Source organism: Poecilia mexicana, unplaced genomic scaffold (genome assembly GCF_051168715.1).
Source record: "Poecilia mexicana isolate PSO_F unplaced genomic scaffold, ASM5116871v1 scaffold_3, whole genome shotgun sequence".
NCBI classification, from domain to species: Eukaryota; Metazoa; Chordata; class Actinopteri; order Cyprinodontiformes; family Poeciliidae; genus Poecilia; species Poecilia mexicana.
In genome coordinates, this window is record NW_028263372.1 from 4,076,230 (window position 1) to 4,090,381 (window position 14,152).

Here is a 14,152-nt window from a genome sequence, read left to right on the forward strand (position 1 = left end):
GTGAACAGAATATTTTCCGTATTTGACCGGTTATTTTTTTAAACGACGGGGAAAATTTAAAGCCCGTCTGTCATTTGACAGGTTATAATTAACACCCTTGACTAGTGCACATGGGCAGACATTACAGACTTTACGCAAAGAGTTCATTGCAGAGGCTACTAAAATCAATTAATCAAAAATCCTTTGTGAACATCATCTCATGGATACTGAACTTAATGGGTCTTTCTGACCAGGAGCTGACAGCGTGTTGAAGAGTTATTGACCGGACGCCTTGGAGCGCGTCTGGTTCAAACCTTTGGTAGAAATGGCAGGTTTAATTTCAGTCTCCATTATATACAAAACAGAGAAAACTAAAGAGAATGAAATGTTGTGTTAATCCATTTATAGTCTAAACAGAGGAGCGGGCAGATTAGGTTGAGGAAATGGATAAAAGTGCAGAAATTAATTAGACCATAACATGAGCAGTCCGCTGCACAACCAATGTGGACGCGGTTCCACCGCTGCAAAGAATTAAACTTAACTCATCCTGCGGTTTTAACAAATGAAGCTGAAGACGTTTCCGTCCTGCGCCCAGGAGAGCGGCGCTCAGAAGCGTGGCAGATGTAACATCTGTCCATTTTGGGGAAGTGAAACCACGCAAAAAAGAAAAAATCATCGTAAAAGCACAGGGTACAAAAAAAAAAGTTAAACTGATCGGTTCGGATCAAACAGATCCAGCTGACCGATGAACAAGTGCAAATTTCTCTGCAGATGTGAACCAGGAGGAATTTTTTGAGGCTGTGAGATAAGACCCCAGCAGGTGAAGTGATGTAATTTAAGTGGAGTCGTTTAATTAAATTTATTATAAGTTATTGGGGCCATAGTTGGTGGTTTTTGTCACTACGGAGAATAAGTTAGATCCGTTCATCTGCTTTATGTGTGATGGGATCTGGATTCACAGTTCAACAAGGTGAATATTAACTAAACCACATAAAAATGCGGTTAAATAGCTTATGTTAATGTGATTATAATTTGACGGGTAAAAATAGTACGACCGATTTTTTTTTTTTTTTTATTGTGTCAGTCAAAATGATGTTGAACAAAAAAGTCTAGTGTGATCTCTGCTCAAAAGTAACTATGTCTCCTGCAAATACCAAAACCAGATAGTGTTAGAAGATTAGTTAATGCAAAAGCACGGCAACAAACTGACAATTTTTGTCACGGATCTATCTCAATGAGATTAAACTTTGGCACTATGGATGAAGTATGACCTTTCAGAGCTTAGGTTTAAGACTAAGGTATAAATTGAGCTTTGATTAGGTAATGGCTAGAATTAGAGAAAGGTCAGGGTAAGGCTATAGAAATGAATGGAAAAATTAATGGAAGACAATGCAAAGACTGACAGATATACTGTGTGTGCATGTGTGTGCAAAACCATTTAATTATTAACAAGGCAGTAAGGTTGCTGACACTTACGGGCCCACTGATGGTACCGGAAGCCAGTAAGTCTCCTGGTCTGACGTTGCAGCCATTACTTGTGTGATGGGTGAGCTGTTGCTTCATTGTCCAGTACATGTACTTTAAACAAAGAGAGATACAAAGAGGGAAAAGGAAATGATTTCATTTAAATTTACTGTAAACTCCGATCCTCTACCCCTGATTTTATTACAGCTGTAACACTCACATCTGTAGTAACACACACAGCTGTGAAAGCCTACAGCTATGAAAGCCTGCTTCATCATGATCATCTCTTCAGACGACATACCTTCACAGTCTTTCTGTAACAAACCTTTATTATTCTGCAACATGTTTAGTAATCTGGAACTGATAACCATTTTTTTGAAGCTCTAAAAGTTTCACACTTGAAACACATTTTGATACATACACTCATCACAACATGTGAGTGTGTCATAGGGCAGATAATTCTATGAAGTACTGTCTCTTACAGAGTTTACTGGGCCCAAACTGACAAGTCTAATGAATAAAGTAAATATCTACAGTGTTAACAAAGGTGTTAACACCCAACATCAAGGCAAAGGCGATAGGCAAAAAACAAGAACAACAACAATTCGAACCAGTTATACATCAGGTCCGTGAAATTATTTGCCAGAAACGCAAAGTTGTTGAACCACCTGATTGATTTGGTCAGAAATAATAGAGAAAGGTTAATCGGATAATCAAATATAATGTAACTGTCTGTGTTTAGAGCCTACTTAAAATGCCACAATGTCCTCTTGAGGCTTTGTTCAGATTCTTACTTTAAAATTTGAACTGCAGATGTTTACAGCCTCAGTCATGTCCTGACCTTAAGAGAGAAAAAGCAGAGAACATTTTAGCATATACACAAGGGTAGGGCATCAAGTCTCAAGAATCATTTGTTAAACTCAAGCACAGGGCTAACATTTCAGTTCTCCCAGAATGATTTAAGTTTGTACATTTTGATTCCAAGTTTCAATTCCCAGTCCAGCAACTGAAGAAGCTGCCAAATTTCAATAAAGAAAAAGCAGCTGTAGTGTGTGCGCAGCCACGGACAGTGTGCGGCAGCAACTGAGTGTATATTCACTTTAATAAATGAATGGACCACTGAGCTGAGTGCAATCCAGATAGTGAGATGAAATTAGCTCTGTGTCCATCTCACAGGTAATGCTCTGATAAAGAATTTTTCTCTTATTGATTCATTTAATGTGCATAAATCTGCGTGTCTGGACCAAGTGGTCTGGTGTGTGTGATATATCAAAATGACAGATGGCCTTATATTTTTCCATCACCATTTAAAGAAACCTTAAAAGGCAGAAAATAACTGGTAAATATTTGGTAAATATGGTTTCATCAACTTTTTAAAAAAAAAAACAAAGCTCTCCTGTCAAAGTGTAACCGTGTAAAAAAAAAAAATCATAACAATTCAAGTACATATAAGATATCTATATATTAGTTAGAAGTAGCCCTGTGGAGAAAATTAATAATTAAGTTCATGAAAGGTAAAAAGATCATACAATTAAAATTGAGAATATTTTGTTCAGAATTAACTTTGGCTCATTGTTAATTTTTTTTGGACACTGTGAAAACTCTACTTAAAGGGATCTTTAAATAGAGTTGGAATTGAGAATTGTTAGGAACTGGAATCGTTCAATTGGAATGGTGCCCAACCCTATATGAGAGAACCGTCAGATAATCTTCATGTTCCCGCTAAAGCCTGAATATACCCAATTTGGGGGGGTTGTCTTGGCCCTTTTATTGCAGCCTGTGGGGTTTTTCCTGACTGGGAGCGAGAATACAACCTGTTGAATGTGACAGGTAGCCAATCAGAAAGCACGGTGACATAAGAACAGAGGGGAATCCCAAATAGCTAACATATCGTGCAACTGAGAGTCTGGTGGATATCGGAGATGATATTTGGAAATTTTTATTATATGTAAAGGTCATTATTATATATGTTTATTCAGTTAAAAATGTTAACTATGAAAAAACATAGTCGCCTCCAAATCATAGTGCAGCAAATAGAGCGGCTGCTCCCGTCGTCTTTTATTGTTACACTGAGAGTTGTGGTGTGGAAGGAAAACTCGGCAAAGTTGACTGTACCATAAACAAAGGTGATTTATTAGGCCTCCTTCAGCACAGCATAGTTCACTAACGAGACAAAATGGCAGCTTTCCCATCAGTCTCTTAGCTTTCGGTCTCTCTCAAACTTCAGCTAGCAGTCTCTTTATATGCTGTTGTCCCCGCCTTCTCAATTAACTGCCCAGCCAATCAAACTCCAGTAAACATGGCTGGAATTGGTTCGTGTGTGGTGTGTTGCTCCTGCCTTGTGGCTGAACATGAACCGATCGAACCTGTTGTATTTTTATCAGCTCTGTGGTCACAGAGGTTTGGAGAATCGGCCGACAATTCTTAAATCTTGCCATCTAAACCAGACTTAAGACTCACAAGCTCTACTCCTCTCCTCTCGATCACTGCCCAAACGCTCTCTGACTCTGGTCGCTATGGTAACGTTTACATATCCCTTCAAAATAAGATACAGATGCGGCACAAAAATGAACATTTTACTTTCGTGAAAAATTTAACTCACGATAATGACCAACGGGAGCCCTGAGTTTGTTTCTCTGCAGCGAGACGGTCCCATCTGGGAGTGATGGGAGACAATGACACCTGAAGTGTTGCTTGTATGCACAGCGTGCTCTGTCTCTATGTGGCGAAGCAGTTTGAAGGCTTCATTGCCTCATTAGCAGCCAGTCGCCGCATGTTACGCAGAGCGAGCTTGTAAAGTGGGACTCACCTACTGGTCTGGGATAAATCCATCCTCCTGTCTCTTCTCTAGGCCTTTTCTCCTTTGCAAAGAAACTTTCCAAAGACACCTGATCTGTTTCTTACTCATTTTGCTGCTTGAGAGCTCAGTGTTAGCACGCAAGTAAAGGATTTTCAAAATAAAAGATCCTCCAGACTCAAGTAATACATAAGACAGAAATATTTAATTATTTCTTGCGCGGCCCGGTACTAATTGGTCCACAGACCGGTACCGGTCCGGGGACCACTGATTTACATTTACATAATATTTACATTTATTTAAATATAAATATATTTACTTTTCAATATTAGTCATGTATATTTATTATATAAATATAAATAGCTTCAAGTTAACTTAACATCCAAATCCATTATTCAACAACACAACAATCAGTTCGATCATAAAAATCAATCAATCAACGCCACAATCCACCACTTCAATTCAGACGTTGCTGTTAATGGGCCGGCCAGCAAAACTGGAGGCCTGGCTGCCTCTCTGCCCGTCCACAGATTCATCCATTTCCGCACAGGTCGACTAGGATCTCTGATCAAAAGAGTCCGCAACTCCCATCCTCTTTGTTTGGCTTTCTCTTCCGCTTTTCTCATTGTCCGTCCCTCTTTTAGGTCCGTGTGGAACACAGTAAGCGCATGTCTTTTTTTTCTTTTCTTTTTCTGATTTGACTTCACACCTCCCACTCGATCTTTCCATGAACCACTGGGAAGATCGCAGTTCCGCTGTCGTATTTGGTACATCTGGAGTTTTATTCCTCTCTGGCTTGGCTTTCCATTTGTTCCTCTACCGGTATTAAGATAATGAGCCTCCTAACATTCCTGTGAAAAATGGTGGTCTTGATTTTATCTTTCTTTGGTGGATGAGTTGATCTTAGCTTAACAACATGGACATTTATGTCCCTCACAACACCATTCTTGTCGGGATTAGCACTTACAACTTTGCCCGGCTTAAACTGTCCTAAGTGCATTTTGGTCACACAACCAGACGAAGTCCCCAAAAGCAACATTTCTCTGGGAAGCGTGCCATTTGCTCCTCACAAAAAGGTTGGGATCAGCCAGCTGCCTCCAACTGTTCCAGAACTTAGTAACCTCATTTTGCATAGCTCTAAGTCGTTTGAATGAATAGCTGGAAAAATCAAACATTTTCTCATCACCACTCTGAGATGCTCGTCCAAGGAAAAGACTGTTAGGAGTGATGTACTGAATACAACCCTCTTGACTCTGTATTCTGGCATTGATTGGGCGCTCATTTGCAAGATTGGCAGCGTTATAAAGAGTTGCATAAAATTCACTAAAAGTTAATGCAAATTCTTGACCAAGACTCTGGAAAGCTCTTTTCACAATGCCAACAGCAGCTTCATCAGCTCCGTTCCTGTGAGGTGAGTCTGCGAGAAGGATTTTCCACACCCACTCAGTCCCATTCTTTACTGCAGTTTCTTCCAAACCTGATATATTTTGGGTGCCCAGATATCTATACAGCTCCTCCAAAACTGGTTTTGCTCCAATAAAATTGGTGCCTGCATCAGACGAGATCTTCTGTGGATAACCTCGGATCGCAGTAAATCTCTGATAAGCCATCAGGAAACTTTCAGTGGAAAGCGAGCTTGCCAATTCGGTGTGAATAGCTCTACTGGTTATACAGCAAAAGACGACTCCCCAGACCTTAATCGTCACCCTTTTTTTGACGTCATCTCTGACATGATAAGGCCCGAAGAGATCGACTGAAATGAACTTGAAAGGAGGGGCAGGCTCAGCCCTCTCAGGCAGCAAATCACCCATTAACTGCTGACACTTCAGAGTTCGAGCTTTCCTACAGACCATTCAGCTGTCAACAATCTTTTGGGCTATCCTCTGTCCTTTTACAACCCATGCTTTCTGCCTCATCCTCAGTAGGGTCCCAGCAATTCCATCATGTGCAGCATTGTGAGCTTCTCTGCCCAACAGTGTTGACACCCAGGCATCATGGGGTATGATGGGAACTGCAACTCTGTCTTCTCTAAAGATCTGTATACTGCTGCCACAGACTAATAATCCAAACTCTTTGTCTTGATAAACCACCAACCTATCTGTGGTTGTGTTGGGAAAGTTGGCACCCATCTGAGCAGCAAGGAAAATGTCCCTGAGAGCATATCAAGATCTTGAGGGCTGGCTCCTCAGCAATGTTTTGATCCCCAGGAATCCACCACCAATCTTGGATTCTTGTATTGCTCTGGATCTCTCCAATTCTATTTGCAAAGAATGATTGAAACCCATAGCTCTCTCTTTAAATTGCTCCAAGAACTGTTTATCAGTGAGGTGATGCCACCTCTCAATTTTGATTTGGCTGTGCATCTCAAAGTACTTCTTTAATCGTGATGCGAGCACAGCTCCACATATCTGTGCTTTAACAGCCTCAGCTTTTTGATCCAATGGAGTTAGCCTAGCCTTGGATTCCACCAGCCTGATGATTGGGTCTTGAACTGATCCCCACCTCAGATGCAACACTGCTCCATAAGCATATTCACTTCCATCTGAAAATGTAATTGCTAAGGAGTCACTGCAGTTATGAAAGGGAGTTAATGCTCTGTCAAATTGGATCTTACTAAGCTGAGTGTACTCTTCAAAGTGCTTGGTTGCATCTTCTCTAAGGTCATTTGAGAGTGCTAAATCCCAGGTGTCTTTTACTTGGTTACTCACATTCTTTGCCTCTTGGAAGGCTTTCCGCACCAGGATTACCCCCTTCTATTTTGCAGGAGTTACCAAGCCAAGTGGGTCATACAGACCAGACACCTGACTAAGGAGCTCTCGCCTTGTCAAAGGATTTGGTGTTTGACTTCTGATTTGGTCCAACTGGAGGTCTTGTCCAAGTCGCATCTTTTTTTTTCCCTTTTTGAAAAAATTATGCTAACTATGACATGGAGTTTATCCTCCTCCACAATGTACCCCAGACCTTTAACCTGTTTGGGTCATTGTGGGACGTCAGAATGTTAACATAGCTGTTATTCTGGATGACTTGCCGCTCCTCTTTAAGACAAATAAATTAGAGTAAACTTGCAGTTTCCCGCATCGCCAACTGTGCAATGCATCCTCCAGGTTTATCTCCAATGTTCACTCTTGTTATTGCATAATCTCCAACTTTTTCATCCTCTGAATCACGCCAAATAAATCTGTGCAGGATAACTTCTCTTTCTTCCAGTCAAACAGAATTATACATTTTCTTTATATCTCCTAATGCAGCATAAGCTCCTTCTCGGAACCTTAATGGGACAGCACGGATCTGGTTTAGGACATCTGGGCCTTACATCAGCAGGTCATTCATACTTGTCCCTTTAAATTTCTGACTGCTATTCCACACAAGTCTTACAGGAGTTGTCACAGAGTGTGGATTCAGAGCAATTAAGTGGCTTACATACCACACTGGGCCTTTCCATTTGCTGATTGCTTCCTGAAACAATTTCATTGCAGCTCCACGCTGAAGCATGTCATGCACTTGTTCAGTGTAAGCAGCTTTCCAGTCAGGTTCTTTAGTCAGTTGCTTCTCTGTTCTAAAAAATGTAGCTTTGACTGCATTTCTGTTGTCTGGCAGGGATGCTAAATCTTCCAGCCATGGGTGCCTAGCATGCCAATGAGGTTCGTCAGTGTGTCTGTCTCCTTCATTGCAGGTGAGGCCTTCCTTCACTATTTCAAGCTCCCTTTCTTCAGCAAGTGTCATCGCTTTTCCTCCCAGCTGACAGTTTCCACAAAGACAACCTCCACACTTGGGTTCACAAGCCGCGCCAATACTGTTCCACCTCCACCACTCCAAGAAATCTAGGCTTGTAGTTGCAGTCTTTGATGCCTTAAGTTAGATGGAGACCTGATGATTTTAATGGTGGATGCTGTGGGATTTCATGAATGAATTATTCATATCTCACAGCAGGTGTCCTCATTGACCTTGCAAAATGTCTTTTGGTTGTATGAACTGTCATGGCAAGTTCCTCAAACAGTTCTGGATAAGTTCCTCCAACCACTTTTCCTAAAGTGCCATCCCAGAGTACAAGGTTCCCCACAACTCTAATTCTTTGTGGTGTCAACTGACCTTCCCTGTGGCTTACGAGTAAGCTTATTTCTCTGGGTCTTACAATTTCATCCAGTGGCACATCTGGAAAAAATCTTTGCAGCTGTTTTGCTTTAACATGCTTATGAATATCTGCAATGCTGTCAAGTCCATAACAAACAAGCTGGTAAGGTTTAAAAGTGCCTCTGGAGGTTTTCACACAAATCTTCAGGAGGTAAAGTTTTGTCTCCACGCAAACTTTCATCCCTCCAACTCCATGGACAATGAGCGTGATCTCCTTACTTTTGAGGTTTAATCTGCTTGCAGCCTTATGTGTTATGTAATTTGTATCTGACGCCAAATCAATTAATCTTTTGTCCAGCATTTGCAGTTACTTCAAGAAGCATCATTAACACTGGCAGTTCCTGCACTCCACTATCCATCAGAAGATTTGACTGATTCAGAGTTGTATTAAAGACTCTAGATGCAGTATTTGAAAATACATTTCTACAATGTTTGGCCAACTCGGGTGGCAATTTCTTAAGAAATTCTTCTTGATCCTGTGTGTACCTTCTGCTACTTTGTCGTCTTCTGGACTGATTTGGTTCCTCCTCTGGACTGTGTTGCTTTTCTTAGCTTCAGCACTTGGGCATAGATAATAGTGATGTGGATCATCCCCATTCCTGCAGCTTTGATTCTTGCACAAAAACCCAGGTTTGCAGTATGATTTATCATCATGTATTTCCAAACACTTGGTGTTATTCCTTAACACAGCCTTTAAAAGTTCCTTCAGGTGGCTGAGAGTGAAGTCATATGCCTCTTTTTCCACTCCCGGTTTAATAGTGGCAACATGCCCACATTCTGATTCTGCTACATGAAGTGCAATTAACAGTTCAATCTTTCCAAAAGTTCTCCACAGGGTCTCCTGGATTAAGCCTTTCCTTCACATTCTTTTGCTGTTTTTTCCAGGTCAGATTTCTGCTGTTCAATCAGTACGGCTTCTTCATCTTCACCCAATTTGGATTCCACTTCTGCGATGAGACTTGCTTCCAGATCATCATTTGCTGTCATTACTTTTCCAGCCTCTATGTTGAGCTTGTTGAAACTGTCCTTTAATTCCTCTTCAGTCATGTCCTCATGTGTCCGAGTTATATTATTGATCAATCAACTTAGGGACATCTTCGCTGTTGTTCTCTCCATCTTTAATTGTTCAACAGTCTTCCCATTAGCTGACTCTGCCATCTTTTGAATCATTCTCAGTTGTTCAGAGATGTGAACCAAACAAATGTCAGCAACTGTCTCTTCTTTATCAAGATCCTTCAATTAGTTTTTTTGTTCTCCAGCAGTTTGTAGCCAGTTTTTACTGTCAAGTTCTTTTTTAAACTGTGCAGCTTCCCCACTTGAAAAGGGATGGATGAATTGATGCAAACTTTAATCAACAAGATTTTACTTGAAGGACCAATTTTATCCTCCATTTATTTATTAGTGTGTGTCAGGACATGTTCACAATTGGTCCAGAAGCCGGTAAAAACCTTTAAACAAACCCAAAAAGAAGAAAAATAAATACAAATAGCTTCAAGTTAACTTAACACCCAAATCCATTATTCAACAAAACAAAAATCAGTTCGATCATAAAAATCAATCAGTTAATGGGCCGGCTGGCAAAGCTGGAGGCCCGGCTGGAGGAATGTAGGCAACCTTGCAGTCCAATCTCATAAACAATAAGGCTTTTGTCTTTTGTCTTGTCTTTGGCTGCCCCTCCGCCCGTCCACAGATTCCGCACAGGTCGACTAGGATCTCTGATCAAAAGAGTCCGCAACGCCCATCCTCTTTGTTTGGCTTTCTCTTCCGCTTTTCTCATTGTCCATCCCTCTTTTATGTCCGTGTGGAACACAGTGAGCCCATGTCTTTTTTCTTTTCTTTTTCTGATTTGACTTCACAGCAATTGAGAGAGCCCAATGCACTGAACACAGGGTTTCTGCCAGTGTATTATATGCCTGGCTGCCCGCCATGCTTTGCTAGCCCTGCCGCCAGGCTAAGCATTTCTTGTTTATGTTTTTAGAAAAATTAAAAATAAAAAAAGCAATTTTTTTTTTTGCCGTATTGCAATCGTCTGTTTCTCTAAGCGTTTCACTGCCAGAGCAGATTTATTCTTAAAAGATATGTTTATAGAAGATAGGTTTATAGTTTATGCATTTAAAACCGGCAGCGGGCTGACCAATCACACCGCTGGCACCTCTGCGCGTTGCCTCGCACGCTGCAGCAGCTGGATGTCTTAAGTTTACCTCGGCGCGGATCCACGCCTCCGTTCACTCAAACTGGACACAAGCTAACCTGTATGGATATTTGCATCAACCCCCTGTGAATAATTATGTTTCTTTCCAGAGTTTTTGATCAAGGTAGGAGTTTAAACCCCACCGCGTTAGCTCTGGTTGCGCAGCTCTACGTGAACCGCAGGAATAACTTGTAGTGGAGCTTTCAGAGGTGCATTGAGAGAGCGGTGAGAATGATTTATGTTTGTGGACAAAGAATTTTGTGCGGCTTTTCCATCTCAATACGCTGTCCAGCGCCCGGCTCTATCTGTGCTGATCAAGTTTATGTCTGTGTTCCCGGTTGGTCGGAGCGTTGCTGGTTAACGAACCAGCGCTAACCTCATCATGCAGGTTCAGCCTGGTGAGGCGCTTTCGCACTCGCCGCTTCGCAGTCACGCATCATGCTGGTTGTATATTATTTTATTATTAGTAATAGTATTTTTCCAGTTACATGATGCATCAAACCATACCAAATGCTTTGTCCACTTAGTGAACCAGAGTTAATGCGCGCGGCTTTGCGGAGATCTGAGAAACTCGTCCCATTAACTGGACCAACCAAAATAGTTTCTGTGCCCTTGTTAAAAACTCAACAGACACAAAATGGAAGAGCTACTAAAGCCACATTAGCAGCATTAAATTAAATCTCCCGTTTGTTGGCGCAGAGCAGCGGATTAAACTCATCATGCAGGGTCAGTCCAAGGCTGCATGAGGCCTGGAGTAGAATTTGACTTAGGGGCCCCTCTTGCTGCTTAACACATCAGTACCGCTTACAACTTCTGTGTTAAATTTTGTGAAATCTGGGAGAGGAGGACTAGTTTAATTGGCGAACCTAAAAAGCATTAAGTTATGATTGCAGTTTGATTTGTATGAACAAACAAAGCTCAAACTCAAAGATTAAACTTATAGCATCAGATTGTAGCTACACAGCAAATTCAAAAGTTTTAGATTTCCAGTGTAAGTGTTGTATGTTAAAAATACAGTGTTAATTCAACAACATGAGTGTTAGTGTTAGTTTCCCTAAAGAGTTTCAAAGAGTTAAATAAAAAGCAATCCAGTCCAGTTTTTATATTCCACTTTTTTGTTCCAAATTTCATTTAACTGAAACTTAAGCCCACAATTGCCTTGTTAAAATAAATCATCATAATAACTAACCAAATTTTCTGATTTCCCTTCCTAATTCTTGAATTTTACAAAAAATATTTTTCTCTTCCTTGAAGCATCTGCTATAGATTTGCCCATAAAAAAAATGCTTCAGCGGTATGGAGAGAAAATGGTCTCAAAATACCCGTGCGTGTGTGAAACTGGATTTGTAATCCATGTAATCCTCTTCATATGTAATTTTGGATCTTTGTATCTGTGAAACATGACTTGTAAACCATAAAAAAAACATTTTGTGCGCAACTCCAGGTACTTGTAAATATGTGGTTAAATGCACACAGTACTATTAAGAAACAAATACAAAATAAAAGTACACATGCACAATTACAGTCTCTACAAACATAAAATCTTACATACAGATTTGTCAACTTCAACCTCACAAATTTGATAATTATTAATTCAAACCTCGTCCTACAGCTACAAATGTTAACTGTGCACGAGTCGCCTGATACAGACAAAACTGTATTCACACACAGATCAGGTTGCAAGCGCACAAGGATTTTTGAGACTTATTTTTGAGGTTTATATAATGTTGCACTCCTGCAGCTTTTTCACTGCAGTGAAAACCTTTTCTCTGCCAGCTCTTTAGTTATGTCACTAGCAGAATAAGTCAATGCTGGCCTGGCAGCGCAGCTAATGACAGGGAACTTTATACCCAAATAATAAAGCTCAGGTAGCATCAGTTTACAAGCTTTGGCACCACAGAGAACAATTGTCATTTTGAAGTCCAAACAGACATGAAGTAAAACAAACCAAGAGAACAACAAAAACATCAGACTACATGGTCACTAATGATGAAACAACACAAATTCAAAGCAGTTATTGTTACTGTTATTGTAGGAAACATCAGTACCTTTTTTTATAGCATGTTACTCATTTTAACCACTTCCGAAAATAAACTGGCCAGATTAGGTGGAGGAGGTGTTCCTTCATGTTCTGCTCATGTGGAGAGCTGCTGCAGGTGGGAACGTGGCCTGTGACCATTGCGAGATTATAATACTTTTCTTCATAAGAAAATGTCTATAACCAGACTATACTACCTCAATTAAGGGGAGTGACACTAAATAAAAGCCCCTTACAACATTATTGTCAACTAATCACGTTAGCGAGCACCGACACGTGAGCACGGAGAGCACCTAGTCGGCTGCCAATCTTCTGTGCCGCGCCCATGTGACTTCACATAAAAGAGACTATTCAGATTTTATTTCTTTTTCATTTTATATTTATATCTTTGTGTAATGCCCTGCAACCTGGCAACCTGTTCAGGGTGTACCCTGTATCTCGCCCGAAACGTTTGCTGGAGATAGGCACCAGCACCTTTCCCGACCCACTCGGGACAAGGGTGTAAAGAAAATGGATGGCTGGATCTTTGTGTAAATCAGCATATTTACATTTACCTTTAACTTTGCTCCTGGTACACCGGAACCCTTCACCGTGGGACAAAAATTATGTTAAAAACTGTGAAAAAAAATTCTGTTGAAGGATGTTTCCATGTACATAAATAAGACATGGTTCAAATAGTTCCTCTAGTAGACAAATATTAACTTTTTTTATGAAATATGGATTTTGTATTAATTTTTATAATTATTTGTTTTATATTACTATTATTATTTGAACAGACAGCTATTTTTCATTAAAAGTCATGTAATATAGGAACATGGACATGTGTTTTTTACATTCCTGATACAAAAGACATTGTCAAAGAAGATTTTGGAATTTACATTACCTGTTTTCCATCCAATTTTTTTTAATTGGACGGCACATTAGAAAAGCAATTAAAATGATGATTTACAGTTTGTTTGTTTCGTATGAAAAAAGACTTTAATTTAAGGATCCTGGATCGGGTGTTGATTGTTCCAAGGGTAGACATGGTTGTCTAAAAATATTTGAGGAATTTTATGATATGAAAGAAGTCATACAGTTTAAATGACAATAATCTCTGACGTTGACCATCCATCCATTTTCTATACACCGTTCTCCCTAATGGGGTCGGGAGGGTTACTGGAGCCTATCTCCAGCTAACCTTTCGGGCGAGAGGCAGGGTACGCCCTGGACAGGTCGCCAGTCTGTCGCAGCTGATGTTGACCATATGTATGTAAACTTCTGAAATAAAAAATGGCAAAAAAAAAAAATCCTAATAAATGTGTTCACTAAGTTCTCTAGCATTTATAATCATAAATAATTGTAATTGTAACTAATCTAACACAAGAGAAGATTGGTCTCATTTAACTTCAGATTCTCACAATCTCACTTGCAGAAAAAAAAAAATTCTGCATGCAAACTTGTAGTTTCAACTGTAGATGATTGTATATGACAAATAAAAACTCTTTCGTCTGTAGTTAAATGTACACCGAATTTTTGCAAGTTTCTTGTGTGTGTTTGGATGTGTACAGTA

General features: G+C 40.2%; 1 protein-coding gene and 1 pseudogene across 1 annotated transcript in view; both read right to left on the minus strand.

Annotated features, from left to right (window-relative positions):
* The window catches only part of fah (fumarylacetoacetate hydrolase (fumarylacetoacetase)), a 102,926-nt gene that overhangs the window by 16,842 nt on the left and 71,932 nt on the right, over nt 1–14,152 (minus strand). The window contains exons 11-12 of the mRNA XM_088004067.1: nt 2,238–2,284; nt 1,456–1,557 (exon numbers count right to left, since the gene is read on the minus strand). Coding sequence (XP_087860193.1) covers nt 1,456–1,557; nt 2,238–2,284 — 149 coding nt within the window. The remainder of the gene's footprint in view (nt 1–1,455; nt 1,558–2,237; nt 2,285–14,152) is intronic.
* Nucleotides 2,658–14,141, minus strand: LOC148160115 (uncharacterized; annotated as a pseudogene).